The sequence below is a fragment of the Malurus melanocephalus genome, unplaced genomic scaffold (genome assembly GCF_030028575.1).
Source record: "Malurus melanocephalus ecotype Western Australia unplaced genomic scaffold, MMel_1.1 scaffold_87, whole genome shotgun sequence".
NCBI classification, from domain to species: Eukaryota; Metazoa; Chordata; class Aves; order Passeriformes; family Maluridae; genus Malurus; species Malurus melanocephalus.
Window position 1 is genome coordinate 1,164,395 of NW_026623319.1, and position 17,199 is coordinate 1,181,593.

The window sequence follows — 17,199 nt, forward strand, 5'->3', positions numbered from 1 at the left end:
YGTATTTTCTTGTTCTGGTAAAATTGCAAATTAGAAAAAAGACAACATTTCTGTATTTAAAGGATCTAGCTATCTAAAAATACTGAAGGGGCAAGAAAAAGCCATTGGAGGTTTGATTATGTCCTTCCAGTTCATCATTTCAGTTGTCAGTGCTCCCGCACTTTGGGAGAGGTTTTAAGTAGTTTTTCTTTGGTTGAAAATCCATATTTATGATTTCTTCATGGGTGAAGAATGATTCCAGAATGCTGATGAGCTTAGTTTTTGTTGGATTATGCTGTCTGCATTATTCCAGTCTGGAGCCAGTTGTGTTTCTCCTGCCTCTGATGTAAACAAGAATTTAAAGCCTCATTTAACTGACGGTGACTTCTGCTGGGCYGTAAGAGCTGAGAGAGCAGTTTAGGTTTGTTGATGAAATCCTGAGTTCTTAACTCTTGTGATTAAACCCTGCATTTAATCTCACAGTGGAAGTGCAAATGTTTGACACCATTTGGTTCCCTGCGGATTTTTTTTCACTCTTTCTTGTACTGGCCTCATCTGTGTTGGTGTTTGCCTGGTGTGTGGAGTTGGTTGTTTCTGGCCCTTGCCCGTTATGAAGTCTGTGTATAGGGTTAAAATGCAGTTTTGTTTTGGTGTAAGTTTTGTCTATGCTTTTCTCGTTATTTTTTGGAAATTCAAAGTTCAAGAAACTTACCTCATGGTGTGTGGTGCAKGTGGGAGCCTTGGGTTCCATGGTGTTCTTCCCATGGACTTCAGCCTGCCTGCTTAATGTGCAGTCATAAGGGACTCATGGTCTTGACGTGAAAAGATATTTAGGGAGGAGGTAAACTGCAGGTCATGGGTTAGATCCCTATATGGGCCATTCACTTGAGTTGGRCTCTMTGAACCTTGTGGGTCCCTTCCAATTCAGAATGTTTAGTAAAATGTGGCTCCGTCACTTGGGAACATTTTGACCATAGCTGGAGTGTTTGCATTCCAAGGGAAGTGCGCTCTTAAATTGGAGAAAAGGATGGGCCCACTGGAGGTCACTATTTCAACTCATGGAATTCCTCTTGTAGTGCTCCAGGGTGTGTAGRTGATGTACAGGGGGCCTCTCCTTAGTGTGTGTTTACCTGGATCAAGGTACTGGAGTGCTTGCATTAAATGTGTGCCTGGGGGGGGGTTTAAATGCTGGGATTGGAGGGAGAGTGGACCTTACCTGCAATTCACCCTTTATTCTGACATGTCATGCTTGAGGGAACTACCCATGTCCATGTCCCTGTTGTATTTTGATAAATATAGCTGAAGAATATATCATTATACATTGTGATAATTTTAAAATTTATTTTTAAAACTAAGTTTCATTTAGTATTTTTATTTATTGTACTAATATTTTCTGAAACATTAAGMTGAGTTCTTATTTCCCCTGGTTAATGAAAACCAAAGATACCTGGAATAATAAGATGTGTATAATATTAGTGCTTATGAAAAGTACAGATTTTTAGGCATTCTTTCATATGTCTGCCTAAATATAATGTATTGCACTGTAGGATTTTTTGCAGTGTATTAGTTGCACAGATGGAATTTGAAATCTTGGAGAAAAGTAATTCCTGGAGTTGATTCCTGTTGTAATCCCTGCAGTTAGGGCAGCCTGTTCCATTGATGGGTTGTGGAGCAGAGTAAGAATTGTGTGACAAGGAAATCTTTGTTTGCAATATGAATCAGAGGTTGCTGATTAAAGTGATTACAAGCCTTGCTTAATTTAAAAACCTTTTAAAAAGCTCAGCTTTTATGTTGTTGAGCCTAATTTCTGACAAGGGCYGGAATAACGATATCGGATCAGGAAAAGTTGGCTGACAGGTTTTCCGGGCAGCTATGTAAGAGCTATTTTTATGCAGGGAGTGAGCTAAAGGGCTATGCTTAGAAGAAAATTCACACAAAGATCCAAGCCTCATATGTCTCTCTCTCTTTTTCCCCACCCTCTAGTGATATGCAGCTTCCGAGGAACTGTTCCGCAAGGCTTGGTCCTGGAACTAGGTGAAACTGTCCAGATCCTGGAGAAATGTGAAGGTAAGCATGATGTCCAAGAAGGAACCCCATTTTCTATTTGAGAATATAGAAATATTTTAATCTAGCAGATTTTAATAAGTTGTGTGGAAATCATGATGCATCAAATCAAAGCACTTGAATAAAACCTACTCTGACCCACTTTCCGTAGGAAAGGCTGAGTGCTTTTGGCACTAATCCAGTCTGATAGGGGGTCAGTGTGTTTGAAGTTAACCATCTGTCCAGAAAATCTTGAACCCTGACCTGATTGTTGTGTTGTAATTGGGTCTTACACTGAATTTTTGTCATGTAAAGTATAGAACCATTTTTACTGTATTTTCTCAGTGTTACTGTTATGCATTTTGATTAAGTGTGTCGGTTTTATTACTTAGAAACATCTGAACAGGTGGAAAATATTAGTTATTAAATTAGCAATACTAGAAAAATGTGAAGAATATGGGTTTAGGGGAGATTGTTTTGCATTTATCTTGATGTGTAATTTTGTACCTAAAGCAAAATGCCATTGCCAGTTTTATAGTTCTTATGTGGTTGGAGATGTTTGTGTGTGAATAAATTCCATGTCCTAATGCTCTGCTTTATTCACATGAGGAGTGTGATTGAAGTTGTATGTAAAAGGAGAATTATTCTTATCCTAATGTTCAAGCAAGTGTTGTAAAACATGTCTGGTGAGAAGTAGGTTGACAAGATACAGTATGAGAACATGTTTCACTATAGTCTGAGGTGGAATAATGTAACCTTAATMCTGAAGTGTTAAACAGATTCAAAACCCAGATCCACAAATTTGAATTCCAAATTAACATTCCACAAAGTCATAGACATGGTTTTWTGTTTTTTCAGTTTAAAATAATTTTTCATCTCCAGTGTTAATGTTGCTCCCCAGACCTTCTGCCTGCCTGTCAGCAGACTCTCTTTGCCTCTCTCATGCCTAGAACTGTCTTTTGCTCTTGATGCTTTTTCTTTTACTCAGGTGTTTGTTTGTTTTCCCACTGACTTAACTCTTCACGAAAACATCACCTTTTCTATGCTAATTTTTCTAGTAAAGTAGTAGCTTCTTCACCTACATTTGTAAAAATTTTCTGTTGAATGAGAGCTTTGCAGTGCAGTGGGGAAAATGAACCACAAAAAATCTTTCTGTAAACAATACTATGCTTTTTTTAAAAAAAMCACAAATGGTGTGATGGGCTAAGCTGTACTCAGGCACTGAGGGCTGATTGTAGTAATTCTACCAGGTCTTGTGAATTAGAACATGGTGCAAGCTCAGGGAAAAGGTATCCCTTTGCTCAGCATAGGATAACTCTAAGGTAATAAACACGGTGTGTTGTTGAAAGCAGTCATGGTATTTTCCTGCCATKTCTGTGAAATTTTCAAAACTTGGAAATAAAAGCATGATCTCCAAGGAGCAGGTTGCTTATAGAAAAGCAAAGGGATATCCAGTGTCTCTTTACTGGTGGTATAGTAATTAGGCTTTGAATATTTCCTTTGCTGGTAGTTTTGAAGATGATTCCTCAAAAGCAATTCATGCCAATCTTCAAATTGCTGCGAAAGGAGTCCCTCAGACTGGGTTTTCCTGGATGGAAAAAGGTTTATACAGAGTTTTTTGGTTTTGTTTTTTAAGCCCTCTATCCTGTCTTTTTGGTTGAGGTGCCTTTTCCATGGACTTGGTGTATAAAAAGATACATTAATTTTGATAATAACATCTGGAACTCCACACTACRAAACTCATCTGAATATTCAGATGGTCTGTGCTGCAGCTCTTGCATGTGTGAATTATGCAAAAAAGCACACTAAATGTGCAAAGTAGGCTCTTAAAAGGGAGGAAAAAAAGCAGTTGCTTTTTAAGCATCCTTGTCTAAGTGGTTGTTTAATAGGGTCCTCTACTTCTGCATTATTTGCTGAGGATTCTTTTGTGTAGACAGACTGGATAAAATAATGTTAACCCACACAAAATAAGGGTCACTGCTGTGAGAGTCACAGAAGTTCCATTGTGGTTTCAGCTTCACTTCTTGGAATAGTTTATGCATAATTGTCTGTAGCAGGGATTTTGCTGTCTGGATTGAAAAGATTCACATACACAAAAACTTTTAGTGGTGGGAAGTATGATTCTGGAGACTCACTGAAGAATCCAAGGCTGACAAAGTTTCAAATAGTAGCTATCYTTCTGAATGTGCTTATTTTTAATCATAATAACTTACTGAATAACTGCATTTGTATTACAAAAGAGCAAGTGCTCTTCTGTAGCGACTGGTATAAGAAGCAGTCCCTACTTTTAAAGCAATTGAATGAAAGACAAGGGAATTTCCCATTTCAAGCTTTTGGGTATTGCTGCATCTAAGTTTTAGAGTTATTTGCAGAGTAAAGAAACAAATGTATATATATATATATATATATATACATATGCATGTGTTTGTCTCTAATATAAATACCAATTGATTACACGTAAATAATGCATGTAAAAAATACCATGGTTGTCTATGCATTTTTAAATGAAATGCAGTGAAATACAATTCTCTTTGTTAATATGGGTCTCATTCACATGCTTGAAATTGGAACTTTTGGATATCCACAAATTTGTGTGCCTGCTCCTCTGTGTGCCTTCATACCAGAGCACACATCTAAGTCCCTGTTTTTTAATGTTTTTTAATCCTGCCTAAGTCTGACAAAGGCGTCCCACTGCCCACTATCCCAGTAATTTACACCCATGGACTTGGTAGCTGCCYTTCCTCTGAAGCTAACAGAGACTCCACCCGTGTTTCCATCAAAYGTGAGCCATCTGTAGCTTGTGGTGTTACCATGGTGAGTTTAGAGTTTTTTCCTGGTTCCACAAAGGACACTTAGATCCTCGACTAGTCTCACTCAAAGGTTAGAAATGTCCATCAAGACACCAGTTGGACCTGTGCTTGTCATTCACAGCTTTTCCCTTCTCTGTTCCCCTCTCTGAGCCATTCCCCTTATGATCCTGGCACTGAGGGAGAGCTGAAACACCAGGTGGAGTTCTGTGCTCTGCCTGCCATGCCTTGAGGAGCTGGAGGGCTGTGGCATTAGTGTGACACTTGGACATGCTGAAAGATGGAGTTTTCTTTTGTCAAGTGGCAAAGCGTGAGCATTCTCCTGGTTTGAAATACACATTTGGATTGTGCATTCTAAAGAACATCCTGTCGTTCAAGTCACATGGCTATTTCTCTGCCACAGGCAGTAGCTGTCAGTAACGGGTGGCATTCAGAATAAATTTAAAATGTCTGTTTTGTCCATTTGTTTTTATTGCTAGAGGGCAATTTTCTTTCGATTAAAATTGCTATAACTTCAGTAACTGTAATTATTACCTTGAGAATTTGGTATATTCGCTGAAGAATGGAAAGACCAGTTGATGCCTGAAGCACCAGCTAAAAGAATATTATCTTACCCATGCAAATTCTGCTATCCACACAAGTATTTATCTACACCATTTTCATTTGTGTACATTAATAACTGTATTCTTAAACCATGCATAAAATGTATTTAAAGTTTCCCTCTGTTATTCCAGGAGTAATGGCATGGTCAAAACCAGCGTTTATGGTGTTTGGGACACCTAAAAAGCAGATAAAAATTACAATTAGGGGTTCTTAAAATTAATGATTAATTCAGTGTACTTGAGAAGTGATACTTTTGCCATGCTTTCAAGTCGTGGCATACAGATTARGGAGGAATCCCTCTTCAGGCTGTCAGTGCTGTGGGAGCCCTGCAGGTTTCCTTCCACCTGAGTTAGGAGGTGCTGGGCCAAAGTGACTCCTTCCCAGTAATTTGTGTTTGGCCTGAGGAAGGTGTYTCCACTGAGATATCCCTTTTTTCCATTTGCTTTTCCCCTCTTTTTATCCTTTTTTCCCTCTTTGCCTTTTGTGCCTAAGGAAGCAAAGCCTCTGAGGCCCACACYTCTACTGCAGCASATCTTGCCCAGTTAYTGSAYGTCGTCTTTCAGGGCACAGGAGAGRCTCCTTGATGGCTCTCTGGCTAATGCCAAGATAAAACCCATCCCATCTCTCTTTGCCTTTTGTTGTGGCATCTCTGGCAGCATTATCAGAGTATTGCTGTGGCTCTGCTGGCACAGGGCTGCTCTCTGACGTGGTGCTGGAAGGCTGGGTGAGGGTTTATCTGCTGCTCCTCCTGCCCGGCACGCACGGAGCAGTGAGCTCAGTACAGAGTGCTCCTGGCATCGGGAACCTTTTGCTGTGCACTGCTCCTCTCCCTCTCCTGGGTCACTTTGGATGCCTTAGCTCTGCACAGCAGTTCACATGCAGATTACAAGGTAAAAGCAATTGTTTATTGGCCTGTGTATGCAAAAGACAGCTTTGCTCCAGGTTTGAGGGTTACTCACGTCACTGCCAATTACACTTATTTTTGTAGGACAAAGAATGATGGAGTTCATGTAGCAGATTCTATTAGCGGTACTTTATTTAAGAATGAACTTTACCTTTAGGATTTACCATGAGTACTTACGTAATTTGTTTACAGAATTTTGTTTACCAAGAAATTATATGCAGATTCTTTTTTTCTTGCAGTCTGCAGCTCATGATTCTTTATTTAACCCTGATACTTGAGCTTTATTTTTTCTGAAAAATAGATCAATATCTTTCAATTTTGCTTTCCTGTTACTGAGCCCTCTAAAGGAGTGAGCTTTTTCCATGTGGCAGACCTCTTGTGGATTAAGTGGAAATCTGAAAAAGTTTATGAGATGGCTTTTAGAAAGAATATCCTGTTTTGTTCAAAACACTTTCAAGTAAAGATCAAAAAATCATCGGTTGCTCTTCTACTCACTGAAATGAAGAGATTGAGATGTGCAGGACTGCCCCGGAGCTCCTTTCAGAATTTAAGTAGGGCTGCACTATTGCTGCAACTCCTGAGTGTGACACACTTTTGGAAAGATGAGTCTTTAGTCTTTATCCAACCGTTTGCAGATTCTCTTAATGTGGCTTCAAGCTTCCCTTGCTGYGGATTTCCATAGGTATGGGTAGTTTTAGGATGGCACCTCAGACTCATTTTGAGTTTTCTTACAGCAAATGATGTGGAATRTCCCTTTGACTGATTCAGGTCAGCTATCCCAGCTATGTTCCCTCCCAGCATCATTGCAGGCATGATCGATCATTGCTTCACATTAATTTATTCATAAAATTCCTGTCATAGCTGTGTTTTTTCTCTTCTTGATTTTAAATCCCATCTTTTTCACCATTTCTGTGAAGTCAATACCCTCTAAAGGCCATATGTCCCTTGTGATTGCATGCCATAACTCTGCAATATTACCAGTTATTATTTGCAGTGCAGTGACACCTTAACAGGTTGTTCAGCACAGTGTCTAACCAGGGGGTGCTTGTTGGGATCACAATTGGCTGAAGCACTGCCTGCATTTGATGACTCTGGTCRTTAAATCCTTCAAAACAAATGCTCTTTCAAATAAATTATTACATCAATATTAATGTATTTAAGACTAACTCCAGAATGCTGGTTTAGTTCATTTTAGGCAATAATGTAATGCAGATGCAATTTTCTAAAAGTGCCATTAAAAAAAAGTATTTTACCTTTTATCATAGCTTTTACTTTGGGATGCAGAATGAGTTGTACATTTTACAATGTAGGGTTTCTAGATTGTGCTGAGCTCATCTTTGACTGTCTTTTGCTTGCATGGAGTTGGAGAAAGCTCAAAATATAGAGAAGGGTGACTTAAAAAAATAATACCACATTAAAAAAAGAAAAAAATAGAAGTGAAGATCTGTAGAGCACAATTTATAAGATCAAAAGGAAATGTGACCACTTTTCAAAATATGAAGGTAACTGCAAAAGGGAAGTCAACAAAATAATCCATACTAATAATTTTCCATAATGTCCAAAAGAAAAAAAAAATCAATAGTTCAAATAGCATCAAAGAAAGTTCAGGTTATAAAGTGCATGTATGTTGTCTGAGYCACTGAAATAGGTTGTCCAGTGAGGATTTGCCATCTCCACTTGACATAAATATGCCTAATTTCTAAGTGTTGTACCAAAAGTTCACTGTTACATGCAGTTTTACTGGCCAGTGTTGATCTGTGGAAGAAATTTCTTCCAAAAAGGTGCAAGTGCCACACCACTGCTTTCAGACTGGTCTGTGTGGGTARCAGAAATACAGTTTCCTTGGAATTTGGTGCAGAAATAACATGGAATTGAGGCTTTACAGAAGATCATTTTCCATGTGCATGGAGGGCTGTGTTATTCAATCCTGATAATAAATTATTAGACTYAGTTTAAACCACACTAAATATGAGGAGACGTTTAGAAACAAGGCTTGGATGAGCTGGGTGATTTGTCAGGGTCCTTCCCTGCCTGTTTTTCACAACTCTGTGAAACACACAGCTTKTAGGCTTTGAAAATTTGTTCTGGAGTGAAGAACAAAAGCCTAAGAAATGACRTAGTTTTATGGAAATGTGTTTCATTTACTGCCCTGCAGATCTAAATTATTAATGATTACCCCTTTACTGGGTKTTGTTCTTTTACAGCTCTGTTCACAAACCTGGATAGCACCACTTTTTTCCCCATTTACCCAGAAGTTTGTTATTCTGTTTGTCTTAGAGCTTAAATGTTTGGTTATTTCTGAAGTACAGGCTGTATTTAATATTAGCAACAGTGAATCACAGGATAAATGAATTTATTTTTTTCTGTGACCTTAAAAATATGCAGCATCTGTTGCTCAAAAGCAGGTGTGGGCACAGTTGTGTGGAGTTCTAGAAATCACTCACTTCTGTTGAGGATCTGTTTGTGTTGGTTTTGCATATTTGTTTATATTGATATGATTGCCCTGAAGTTTGATCAGCTAAAATAAATTCCAAACAACAATAATTAATTTTTTTAACATAATCAATGATTTCATAGGAAAACAAATCTTTGTGTTGTGTCCTATCTTCRTGAGACATTTATAAGATGACAAAGATGGATTTTCATTTTTTTTTTGTACTGAGGTTTGCAATTGTCTTGAATTACTCMGTTATTTTATTTTATATTGACTCAAATTCCCTTTTTAAAACAAAATGAAAATTCAAGACTATCAGGCTGTCTTCAAAACAAATTCAAGGCCTTCCTCCCCCCATCTGGGCCTCTCAATGATACTCTTGTCATAATTCATCCAAATCTGAAGTCCTTTTTCTGAGAGAGACAAAATACCTGGCTAACTTGTTCTATTCTTCTCTATTCTCCATAGCAGATTACTGGCAGGGTTTGCTGGAGCAATTTTAAATAAGGGGGGAAAAAAGTAAGTAGGAAGTTACTGGGAAAATGAGAGGACTTTATGGCAAGTGGGTTTAGCTGATGTGGAAGTGTTGGCTTTTGGCAAGTGYGGGCTGAGCCTGGCACTGGCTGCAGCTGGTAATGGCATTTGAGGGCTGAACTGGCTTGGAGCTGGGCCTGGCCAGGCTTGCCCAGGAATTTGGGATGGCCAGGGATAGCCAGGCCCCTTTCCCAGAACTGGCACTCACCATTCCCCTGAACTCCTGGGGCTGTTCCAGCTCCAGAGTGTGCTCCTTTTCCCCTCCTCAGCTGGGTGAGGTTTTCAGCCCCTTTTTTCCTGAATCACTGTCACCTGTGTGAAGTAGCAGGAACTGGGTTCTTCTGTTTAACTGCAGCTTTAGCAGCTTTGTGTTTTCCTCCTCATTTATTGTCCTGTCTGGAGCTGTTTCCTGATGGGGGATGCAAGAATAATAATGGGGTTTGTAAATTAGATCCTAAAGCCTGTTCTYTAGTCAGACATACATAAGACCAGACACATTCAAAGAATTTATATTTGTTTAAACTACATTAGAAATGTATGATAGTGGCTTTTACAGGTTTCTGAAGTCTGGAGATTTTGTCAAGATAAACACTACAACAAGGCTCATGTRCCAGCCTGGAAGAGAAGTGTTCAGTGCAGGCTTTTCCTTGAGTGCTGAATGAATCTCTGCCACAGTGACTAATGATTATTAACTAAGGAATTAACTAAGCTGCTTTTATTCCTGGTAGGAAGAAACAAGTGCATTTCAGGTTAAGTGTTTGTCATCATTGCAAAGCAAAATAAAAATAATTTAAAAAAAAACCCTAACAAAAAACTTTTCAAAATTTGACCTATATGAGGCACAGCTGCTTTTTGAGATGATCTCAGTAGCTGCATAGTTTTAGTCAATTCGCTTCTGTGCAAAGACAGCAGTGCCACAAATAATCATAATGTGTTTKATCTGGTTTCAGGTTGGTACAGAGGTGTTTCCATTAAGAAGCCCAATGTCAAGGTAAGTGTGAATACATTTGTTAATCTAGTGGGAGATCAAATCTATTTTGCTGTTGCAACCCAGTAAACTTTTCATTTTCCTTCTCTAACTTTTTTTCCTGTTGGAGGATTGGATTTCTTTTTAAATTGAGTGATACTCATTAACCACTCAAAGGATCAGAAACTTTCCTGACMTATTACATGTAATTTTTTCAACAATTATAAATCTCCACCCTACTCCCCTAAGAAAAGCATGGGTAGGTGATATTGCATTGTTTTAGTGCAGTGTTTTTTATGAACACATTAAATAAGTTGAATTATTAATCTAAGACACTTTTGAAAAAAWTCTGTTGAAAAAGGATTTTGTAAGCTGGGTTTTGGGTAGGTTTTTTCAGTTTTTTACAGTTTAACCATTTTATTTGGTTATTTTCCATTTTTTCCCATCATATTTGCTCTTGGAAAACTTTTTTGACTTTTCTGGTATGATTTTTTTTTTKTGAGTGCCTCTAAGTTTTTGTAAATGTTTGTATCCAAACATGCCAACAGGTGCTTCTATGTGAGCTTCACTTCATTGTCTGTTGGTTTAAATATTGCTTGTATTTAAAGAGAGGAGAGTACCAGATTGCTCATGTTTATCTGCATTATTGAATATAATACTACCTGTATGACATTGTCATGACTATTATACTCTTTCAGTGAAATGTCTGCAGTCATTGTGTGTATTGGTACCTCTGCTTGTGTACATGTTCTGTTTTCATAGGAGAGCCCCTCAAACCTTCCCTAGTTTCTTGGATACCAGAAATAAGCAGCATTAGTTGGAAGTGAACCAARTGAGAAACTGAAGTGTCATTTTTTCATTTTCTGGATTTTCATGTGGCTGAAAGGACGCACATTTAGTGTTTTCCTGATGAAGCCATTCTTCTTAGATCCAGCTTTTTTCCTTCTGTAATTTTAGTCTTGCCTATGAAAAAGAAGGGAGTTTCCTAAGGATTTGAAATCCCCTTTACTTAGTATTTATTTCAGCACCTTCCAAATTTTTTCATCCTAAATTGTTTGGTTTAAAAGCTCTAAAAATTGAAAGCCCACATTTGATTCCTGACATTTTGTCAGAGGCTGTCAGCTGGTTTTTAATCCCAAGATTTCCAATGCTGCTCCTGTATTTCCCACCAAAGTGAAGGCTGCTSTTCTTACCCACTGACAGACTTTGCTGTGAGGATTGAGGGCTGTGTGTTTTACAGAGAACCACTGGGAAAAGGTTGGATTTAATTACCTTTTCCCCATGTCTCAACACACCAGAGCACACTGGCACAGGCAAGGTCAGAGTCCAGCCCTCATGGGAACAGCAAAAGGCAAATAACCAGAGGTACCCCAAGTGGCTTTGAACAGCTTTTCCTTGGAAAGAGGGAGGGAAACTGATAGCTCAAGGGTATGCAAATAATGAATATTCTGTCCATAGTGGGCTATGTCCATGGGGGCTCAATGTAAATTTGATCATGGGCTTTTAATTTTTTGTTTAATTTGTCTTTTTAAACCTCTGTCTATGTCACCCCTAATGCAGTGTCCCAACACAGGCCTGCTCTGGGARCTGCTGGTGCTCCCAGTAAAATAGTTCACTTTTCTGATCTTTCCAGGTGGAGGTTGGTCCAGTGTGGTGTCCTGGTCTAAGACAGACTAAAGCAATCTATTGTTACTAATTTGAGTGTTGAATTTGGACTGGCAGCTTTGACATGGTGTTTGTTTAGGGGGGGTTTAATGGATATATTGCCAGTTAGTTATTGTTGCTTAGGTTACCAATGCTAAAAACTGCAAATGTATTTTTCTAAGCACAGAATTTTTTCTCTTGCAGGGGATTTTTCCTGCAAATTATATTCACTTGAAAAAAGCAATTGTCAGTAACAGAGGGTGAGTATTTTTCTGTCTTTCTAAGAAGACTTAGTGCTTCTAAACTAGAAGGGAAACAAAGAAATAAATACTGAAACTTACAGAGATGTTTGAATTCATTGTATATTTTTGTGTATTAGGGTTTGAAAATTAAATGTAATTCTGTAGAGTTTGGGGGGGTTGTTTGTTTTTAATATGGCAAGAATCAGGTCTGATGGTTACTCTTGTTTGCTTTGGCTCATAAAATTATAACTTCAGAGGTATCATCTGAAAAATGTGCATTTAAAGAACTCTACTTATGTTCTTCCATTTCTGCTTGTTCTCTCACTGGCAAAATCCTAGATTTTTCTGTTATGGAGGTGCAAGTCAGTAGAGAGCCCATCTCATTTACCTGCAGATTCTGAGTCATAGCTGACAGGTAGTTGTGTTACCTTGAACCTTTTTAAAAGGATCTGGCCCTCCCCACCTCACCCAAAGAGTGACTGAAGTTCACTGCTGAAGTTCTGCCCTTCTCTTTGTAGCTCAAGTGTTGGTGGTGGTAGGTTTATTTCTGTTCATGTGAACAGCAACCCTGGTGGCAATGTCATGGCAGGGAAGTTACTGAGTGGGGCCTTTGGAGCCTCTGAAGTTTCCTGGGAGAGTGACTGAGACTCCTTAAATCAATATCTTGTGTTTTCACTGCTGCTTTTTACTTGCATGTTCTAGATAAAAGCTGCTGTAGGGAGATTTATAAGTGCAGTGTTTCAGACAGTGACCTGAGGCAACAAATTAAATGTGGAAGATAAAATGTATTAAATGGCACTTAGTGAAGTATCTTCAGAAAAACAGGTGCCTCCTGATAGTCTTCAATTGTTTTTGTTCCCAGAGGGCCTCAGTAAAGGTTGTAAGGGCAGCTGTAATACCGATGCTTCATAATTTYGGGGTGTAATAAAATGATAAATATTGCATAGAATAATCAGTCCTAATGTGTACTCTCCTTAGGGGAAGGACCAGTTCCCTGTGATCTGTAGTTAATTAGTACTTGATGTTAGTTTAGAGTTTGTGAAGGGCAACCAGTACTGTTTAAAATTAAGTATTTAAGCCTGRTAAACCAATTGATACAACAGAATCTAATTCATCTTGGACCTTTTAAACCTTTGAACCACAGGGTCATGATTATTTYATGTTTTGGTTAAAATTTCAGCATTTAATAATACTCCAAGTGCTACTGTAAGCATGTGTGAAATAAGAGAGCATGTATTTAACCTGGCAGGTATCTGAACATCCCACAGCACCTGCTCACTGCCCCCTGCCCTCCCCAAACATCCCTAGAGAAAAACAGGGGCTGTCCAGAGGGCTGGAGCACCTCCCATGTGAGGACAGGCTGGGAGAGATGGGATTGCTCAGCCTGGAGGGGAGAGAAGGCTCTGGGCAGAACTCACTTTGAAGTGGCTTTTCAATATTTAAAGGGGGCTTGTGAGATGATGGGGACAGCTTTTTGTCAGGGTCTGTAGGAACTGGACAAGGGGTCATGGTTTTGGATTTAAGGAAGAAGTATTTTATGCTGAGGGTAATGAAACATTGGCATAGTTTGCCCAGGGAGGAGGTGGCTGCTCCATCCCTGAAAGTGTCCAAGGGCAGGTTGGATGGGTTTTGGAGCAGCCTGGGATAGTGGAAGGGGTCCCCTGCCCATGGCAGTGGGTGGAATGAGATGTGCTTTAAGGTACCTCCAATCCAAACCATTCTTGTGGTCTACTTTAATGGTTTTGGAAAATGTTGACCAGAAAGGRGCCAGTCTTATTCTTTTGATTAAAGGACTGATCCCTCAGGTTTTATCTACAATGTTGAAAAGGCCTTCTGGATAGGACAGATTAGTCATAGCAGGTATTTTGGGTCATTCTGGAATTGGCTTACATTGTTGGAGAGGAAAAAAGGGTTGGACTGGCTTAGAGAAGGAACCCAAATTGTGAAGCACCCCACCTGACAGGCAAGTTTATTTAACATGCTGTAGTAATGAAAACGTTTCATTGACCTTAATTAGAATAAAATAATGTATTTTGATTGGGTAGCCAGGAAATGCTTCACATAAGCTTAATGTTGTGGAATGTAATGGAACAGTTGCTCTGGCTCTGGAGCTGCTTCAGTCTTACAACAGATAAAATGATCCCCTTAAGACATTCTCCTTTATGTTTGACAAATTCAAGTTCTAGCATTTTACAAATGACTGTACAGACACTTTTCTTTCTCTACCTTTTCCTAATTTTCCCCCTCTTCTTTCTATAGGCAATATGAAACAGTTGTTCCTCTTGAAGATTCTGTGGTAACTGAAGTCACAGCGACGCTGCAGGAATGGGCTGTACTCTGGAAACAGCTGTATGTGGTAAGAGCTGTGTTTCTCTCCTTAGACATCTTAAATACCTTRGGAGAAGTGTTGCCAGCCTTTGTTCATTGGGAAACCATCAGAATCAATATGAGAATTGTTGGATTCCTTGTATTTAATGGGGGTTCCCTAACTCCAGAATCACACATCGTGTGGGAGTCACATGGGCTACACTGGAAATTTCAGCAGTTCTGAAATTCTACCTTCATTGTTATAAAAAAAGCAACCATTTTAAAGTCCTATTAAATATGTGAGAAATAATATGAGACTTCTGTAAGACCCATCAAAGAATATTCAGCACAGTTTGTAAGTATTTGTTTTACTGTCTGGAGTCTGAAAGGAGAAAAACTCAAATTGTGGGAGGTTTTGTACAATTGTTCCTCCATAAATGAGAAATAAATACTAGGGTAAGGGTATTGAGTTTTATATGCATCTATTTTATATAATTTTCAGTTGCTGCCACATAATGTTTCCTACTTCTGTTTTCATCCTTCTTCTTGTTTTACATTTTAATAGCCAAAATYCATGAAACAGCAGATAAAAAACTTGAACATTTGAAGGTATTTTTTCCATGGTTTTATTTTCTCTTTTTTAGCTTAGTAATTGCAAGCCTTAACTGTAGAATTAGGATCAAGGACTGTAGGTGGTCTAAGCCTGCATTTCCTTTCTCTCCTTCCTTTAGAGAAATAACACGCGYTCCATAGAGCTGCAGCAGCTTTGCTTCCTCATTTAAACCTGAAGTGACAGTAGTTTCATATCTAGGAGATAAACCCAGGAAGGATCCAGTGCAGTGATCCAGTGCATCTCCAGCATAACCAGCTGTGTTCTGTGCTTCTTTCAAAAAGCCATCAACACTTAGGAAATTAGTTTCACTTCTGTTGGCTCCAGTTCTTCAGTGGGGTTATATGTCCCTGGAAGCATCTGATCTAATGGAGGAGGGGCAGGGAACATGGTATATGCACTTTGTTCTACCACTCTTCACACCCAGTACTCCTCCTTTTTCCATTGCACATACTTACCTCTCTGGTAYATGGGAATAAAGTGATCTTTTCTGTTTTATTCCTGTAAGATGTTTTTTCTCCCCCTCTCCCCAGAGTCAGCTGAAGATGACAACAGTAATACTGGCAATGGTATTAAATTGGAAAAAGGGGAMTCATTTTACCTACAAATGAGTTAAACTTCCTTTCTTCTAATGTATTTCTCTTTTATTGTTAACACCAGTTCCTTGAGGGGAAGGAAAGAGAAAGCTCTAGCTATAAACATTCATTTAGTGATTTTTCTTTCTGGGACTGCTTTCTATTGTAGCTCATTATATTTCTTATAACAKTGCACAAAACGTTATTGTATTCTTAAATAACAGGGGAAAGAATTTACTGTTCTCATAGAACTTTGGAAGGAGGCATCTGCTCCCTGACAAGAAGAAATTGGAAGAGCTTCTGAGTTGAAAATGCATTGTTTTTTGCAGTGGGTTTTTTTCCCCAAAAAATTTAAAAAAAAACCACATTCTAATACAGAAATAGTCACAGAATTGTTTAGATTGGAAGGGACTTCTTGGAATCATCAACTGCCTTCTCAAGTAGGGTCAGCAAGACCAGGATCACAGGACTGCACCAGGTTTTGAGTTCCTTCTGAATGGAGACTCCCCAGCTTCCCTTGGCCAAGCTGCTAATATTTGACCACTTTCAGTGATTCTTATGTTCCAGGCCACTGATACAGTACCACAGCCTTCCTGCCATAAGACCAATTACACCATTGTTTAGTGGGTAACGGGTATCTGTYCCATTTATGGGCTGTACATTGGAAGCCTGAGGAAATCTGCTGAGGTATCTGTGGCAGAGCTGGGATCAGGATTTTATCCCTGATGTTCAGGCTGGAAGCTACGTAAGAGATATCTTAAAATGTATTGAAAGACTAAATGGAAATCCTTGCTTCTTGTTGGATCAGCACCAGCAGAAATTTTTATTATTTCCAAACTGTAAAAGGATCATCTAAGAAATGAAATTAATGTTATTTATCATGCTGCTGTGCCTAGTCAGCTTTGTAGAAAAGTTTTTTGCTGTAGGGGAAATTCAAGGGCTGGTTGTATCACAGACACTCTCAGAAGGTCAGTGCCTGCAAAGGGTTCTTCACTGGTCAGTGGGGCTGCCCTGGGACAGCTGCCAAACAATGTGGGCAGCCTCTCTGAACATCTCTGAATAGGCTCARATGTTCATCTCGTGCTTTTGGTGAACTCCCTACTTGGATTATGGTGTGAAAGACCAAGTTTGTTTTAATTAAAAATTCCCAGCAATTACCTTAGTGGTATTGTTGAGGTACCTTGTAAGGTTTGTGTTTGTCTCTCAGTGAAACAATAGGAGCTGAGATGTAATACCCAGGAAGGCTGCAGTGATTAAAACACTGCCTGGAGAGGGATGTTATGTTGTTCCAAGATAAGGAAGCTCTGCTGACAGAAAATTGGAGGGAGGAGGAGAACAGTGAGAAATGGGAGGGTGAAGTAAAGCATAGCTTTGAGACAGTTGTAGAAAATTAGCTGGTGTAAAATATTGGGAATCTTCCTCGTTTCCTTCTGACCACAGAGAGTCTGTGCTAGTACTGGGAATAAACTCTGCGTGGGGAAGCTTGAATAGGTTTGAGTTACAGGAGTTGTGCAGCAATTTTAGTTTAGATGTTTGAGAAATATATATAT

General features: G+C 39.0%; 1 protein-coding gene across 7 annotated transcripts in view; it reads left to right on the plus strand.

The window, feature by feature from the left end:
* The window catches only part of DOCK3 (dedicator of cytokinesis 3), a 181,046-nt gene that overhangs the window by 17,206 nt on the left and 146,641 nt on the right, over window positions 1-17,199 (plus strand). For all 7 annotated transcript variants that reach the window (XM_057368019.1, XM_057368022.1, XM_057368020.1 and 4 more), the window contains exons 2-5: window positions 1,963-2,046; window positions 10,255-10,295; window positions 12,120-12,175; window positions 14,417-14,513. In XM_057368019.1, coding sequence (XP_057224002.1) covers window positions 1,963-2,046; window positions 10,255-10,295; window positions 12,120-12,175; window positions 14,417-14,513 — 278 coding nt within the window. The remainder of the gene's footprint in view (window positions 1-1,962; window positions 2,047-10,254; window positions 10,296-12,119; window positions 12,176-14,416; window positions 14,514-17,199) is intronic.